General features: G+C 32.9%; 1 protein-coding gene across 6 annotated transcripts in view; it reads left to right on the plus strand.

The window, feature by feature from the left end:
• LOC106052118 (serine/arginine repetitive matrix protein 2-like) overlaps window positions 1-3671 on the plus strand; it is a 71918-nt gene extending 68247 nt beyond the window's left edge. For 4 of the 6 annotated variants that reach the window (XM_056006796.1, XM_056006792.1, XM_056006795.1 and 1 more), the window contains one exon: window positions 1924-3671. In XM_056006796.1, the coding sequence (XP_055862771.1) occupies window positions 1924-2263 (340 nt within the window). In that variant the 3' untranslated portion in view covers window positions 2264-3671. The remainder of the gene's footprint in view (window positions 1-1923) is intronic. The other 2 variants (XM_056006798.1, XM_056006797.1) reach the window with 2 other exon arrangements.
• Window positions 3672-4847: the final 1176 nt, after the last annotated feature.

Raw genomic sequence — 4847 nt, forward strand, 5'->3', positions numbered from 1 at the left:
GATTGAGTAAAGGTTTGGAAAAGGCGACTATAAATGTATCATTTTCGGTTTAGAACTCATCTCAATCATGATTCTTATACTGAAAAATTTCGTTTGAATTCTAACTTTTCCAATGCAAAGTCTTTCTTAAAATAATTATGATAAATTCATGTGAAATTACATAAGCTCTGGAAATGGGAGGGGCGGTAGAATGAAAACGATTAATCCTCGCTCCTTTAACAATTTCTGCTAAAGATTGCATTTGGCATTAAAGAATTTTAAAAAAAAGTAGGGCGATTCGATATAAGAATTTAATTTATAGTATATATAAATTATATTAGTGGGAGATTTTTTACATTTTGTAATTTCTAAACTATAATACTAAAAGAAAAAGTATTGGTTTGTCCGATGGGGGAAATGTAATTGCATATATCGCCCTTCCCACCTGGTGCAACCTTTTTTCATTTAAATTTACTAATGATAAAATTTGAGATTAGAGTATGGTACGACATAATATACAATTGGTTCACATATCAATACATAGTTTATATTATATAGATATTCAACTAATTTTGTTCACAAACTATGATTCTCCATAAAAATAGGACCGCCCCCCCCCTCTCAGAGGGCTAGAGTGGGAAGGGCAGTACATGCAATCGCCCTCCCCCCAAACCCACCGAATCGACCAAGATACCAGAAAGGGAGCGACATAATATACAATTTATAGATTAATTCAACTAATTTTGTTCACAAACTATGATTTCTCCATAAAAGTAGGACCGACCAACCCCCCCCCACACACACACACTCAAATGGTTTAGGTGGGAAGGGCAGTAGAGGTATTCGCCCCCCCCCCCCCCACCCCCAAACGGTAAACAGGGAACGACATAATATAAAGATCGGTTAAAATATCAATAACAAGTTTTAATTATATAGATATTTAATTGATTCTGTTAGCAAGCTGTGATTTCTACAAATAAATTGGACCGCCCCCCCCCCCACTCGAAAGTGTATGGGGGGGGGGGGGCGGGATTGATACCATTGCCCCCTCCCGACCCCACCAAATCGGTCAACATACTAGAGGAGGGGGCGAAATAATAAAAAAATAGGTTGAAATATAAATAATTAGTATATATTATTAACATAAGTAATAAATTTGTATACAAATTGTGTGAATTCTATACTAAAATTCATCCGCCCCCCCCCCCCTTGCCGAGTGGGGGGGGGGGGGGGGGCGATCGCCCCTACCGCCCCCCCCCCCTGGATCCGCCAGTGGCTCTAATACATGCTCCCAATGATTGACACATCTACTAACACACTGACCATGTCTATTATAAAAGTAATATGTAAATCTAATCCATATCCTTTATTAAATACAATCAAATTAACTTGTTTATCTACTCATGATCTTACTTGCTTTTCATTTGATACGGTTTATCCCTTGGTACTAAAATTAGTGTCAACTTTTAATTCATACCTAGCAAAGCTTCACTTAGTTACAAAACATTAGATTTGATGTTGTTGTTTTTTTAATTGTTTTTTTTTTCCATGAAGCTTTTATCATGCATTGAAGCTTCTATCATGCATGCCTTTCAATATTTCATAGCAATGTTCATTGGGCTTTTGGTGTATTAAGTCTTTGTTTGTTTTTTGACTACATTGAACTAATTAGCTAGAGATAATTTGCCTAATTTCAGGTAAGAGCCTATTACTTCACTATGCTTGATATACATTGTCCTAATTAAAAGACTTTTTAAAAGAAGAGTGGATACTTGGCCATTTACTTTCAATACAATGAACTAGAAATGTAACATTTTTAAATCACATAAGATAGGAATAATTGTCCGAAAATATCCATCATTATAGCAATTACATATTTGAATTGTACCTTTTATATATTTTAATTGTACTGGCCTCTAATTGAATATTCTTTGCTTGTTTCAGTGCTCGAAAGCGTCCAGTACCTTACTACAGACCATCCCCTTCTCCATCTTTGTCTGACAGCCATTCCTCCTACCACTCGAGACGATCTCGTTCTAAGTCTCACACATCAAGGTCTCGGTTCCGCAGCTTGTCACGGTCACCTAGTTTAGAGTTTCACCACAAGAGAAGGAAAGAATTTCAACGCTTGTCTGGCCATCAGACTCCCCAAATGCACATGCTCCACCAACATCAGTACTATCCCCACCCATCAAACAGTCAATATGGTGTCCAGCATACAACGACTTCAGCCAATGCTACCTTCTCATCACAGTACTCAGCCACATGTTTCATCTCACAGTAACTTTGAACCAAACATTTTCTCATCATCTAGACCCTGTGCCCAAATGACTTGAAACAGCCTCATCCCAACTTATTTCAAGGCAGACTTTGTAAAAAAAAAAAAAAAAAATTGTAGTCAACAGCTGATGCTTTATGCTAATGCTCATTTGATAGTTTGACCTAAGACTAGTTGAAATGTGATTTGAACATAATAATTGAAAATCAATATTCCCAAATGAAGGTTTTTGTTCCTACCCACACCTCCCATGTTAATACAATGATCAGGGTTTATTTCTCCTAGTTCATGCTTGTGTATTCATATGTTTTTGTTTGCATTCAAGCGACATGATACTCAATTCATTTTCAAATTATCATCATTGGTTTTGTTGGTTTTTTTTTTATACATTTACATGAAATTTTCAGTTATTTCTAGAGCAAATTATTAACAAAGCTATTTAACTCAATGACCAAATGTTTGTTCTAACTGGCATACATGGTGTCTAGATGTGAACATTACATAGCTTTTAAATGTTATTAACTATATTTATCTGATATACAAACAAAATGTAACCATTGCTTCAAATGTCAATACTCTCCTCATTGTAACTTAAGTATCTGCATGATAAAAGTTTCTTTGTAAATAAGTAAAAAAGATTTCCTGTCATTATTATAATTCTTTTAAAGAGTCTTTAGAATTGACTAGTCTATCACATTGTTCTGCAATAAAGGGGGATAGTCTCTTGTGTTAACATCTACCCAATACTAAAAAAAATGAATGTTTCTTCTCTTGTTTTAGTTTTTAGACAAAACAGACATTGAAATTTGTGACAATAGCTAGAAATAAACATGTTTTTAAAAAATTATCTTGTAAATGTAAGTTTTGAAATGAGACTTATCTTATTCTGTATATATGTACATTGGTTAACACACAAATTATAAGCTAGAAATGCTTGTATCTTTTATTTTGTTCTATATATATCTATAATATGTAACTGAATGCTTGAATGATGTATGTCATTTAGTGTCTTGACTATGGTCAATAAACTCAAATTAATGGTATTGATCCACCAGATAGCACAGTGTCCAGAAAATATGAAATAGCCCTTTCATCAAAATAATTTAAAGATTTAGCAAGAGAAAGAACTCTGCATATTTTTTGTAAGTGCCATATAATTGCTTCTTTTTTCATTCTCTACTGAACATGTTTTTTGTTCTTCCACTGACTTTTTCATCTTTCTGAAGTCAATACATGCAACACTTTTTATTGTAGTCTTCTGATGTATAGCAATGAAATGGTGTTAATACTAGAACATAAACAAATTGGACAAAGTGTTACAATAATTGTTCTAAAGAATTAAGTCTACGATGAATACATTATGTATGCTATTGTCCCAGTTTTATATTCAGTTATTAAACTATTCAGATTTGTTTGTGTGTGTGTCATATTCATGTGAGCTAACTTGTTTGATAAATAACTAAGAAATGTCTACTTACTAAATACATTGATCTCCCTTTCATGTCTATAAGATGTAGCTTATTTTTCTATTATGCAAACATTTTAGTATCCTACATTTCCATTGTATCTTTAGTAACTGAGCATAAGTAACTAATCACACCGAAAAAAAATATTAAAAATTTTTGTTGAACAAGTCTTGTTGAACTTATGATAACTTGCAGTTTCAAAATATCGACCACCCCAGATGATTCTGTAATTCAAAAAAAAAAAAAGAAAAATTTCTCTTTGATCAAATGCGTCTATATATTTTGGTGTAGGAAAAGTGGGGAAACATTTGTTGCACTACAAGTGACAAAAGGGTTTCCAGTCATGACTTCAAAGGACACAAACAAAATCTATAGAAGTTTTTAACTTTAGAACTAAAAATCTGTGTATCACTCAGAGTTGTTCGTTCTGATAATGTTGATCATGTTTGTACTCTTTGCTGTTCATTCTCATTAGCTTCTGCTCATGTTGTCATGTTGTGCATTAAATAATCTGAGCTTTTCTGTCTTTGGTCAAACAAAGCAATGTCCATGTATTCACAGTGTTTGTATTCTACATGTCTCAACATTTTATTGTGCTTGTCACTTTCGTTAGGAATCACAAGTTACACAAAGAAAATACATTTCCAAACAAATTTGTTGTTATCTATGCTTTAGAAATGATTGTGCAGTTCAAAGGAGATGCAAATAGTTTTCTGATCAGAAACAAGTCTAAACTAAACTGTTTTTTTTTTCAATTCCTACAATTAGATTATACTTTCTTCATGGGAAAAGTTTGGAAGTTGATTGGGAGAGTGGAACTGACAGTATTTTTCATTGATTAGATCTAATATGTTGCAAGTCTATCCAATACTATCAGATCCAATGTGATTTTATGTGATCATAAAGTAGGATTTGTTTGTTGTTTTTTTTTAATAAGTTAAACCTATTGGTACCTGTTTAGGTTTACAAAATATGATTTTATCTAAAGACTACATATTAAATTGAACTTTAGTAAATTCTAAATTCTTCACTTACTTTTGTATCTTAACATAGAAACACAAACACAACAATAAAAGGACATCTCATCATGATTAACTCTCTTCCACTTCAAATAAAGCAAATAG

Source organism: Biomphalaria glabrata, chromosome 12 (assembly GCF_947242115.1).
Source record: "Biomphalaria glabrata chromosome 12, xgBioGlab47.1, whole genome shotgun sequence".
In the NCBI taxonomy this organism is placed as follows: Eukaryota; Metazoa; Mollusca; class Gastropoda; family Planorbidae; genus Biomphalaria; species Biomphalaria glabrata.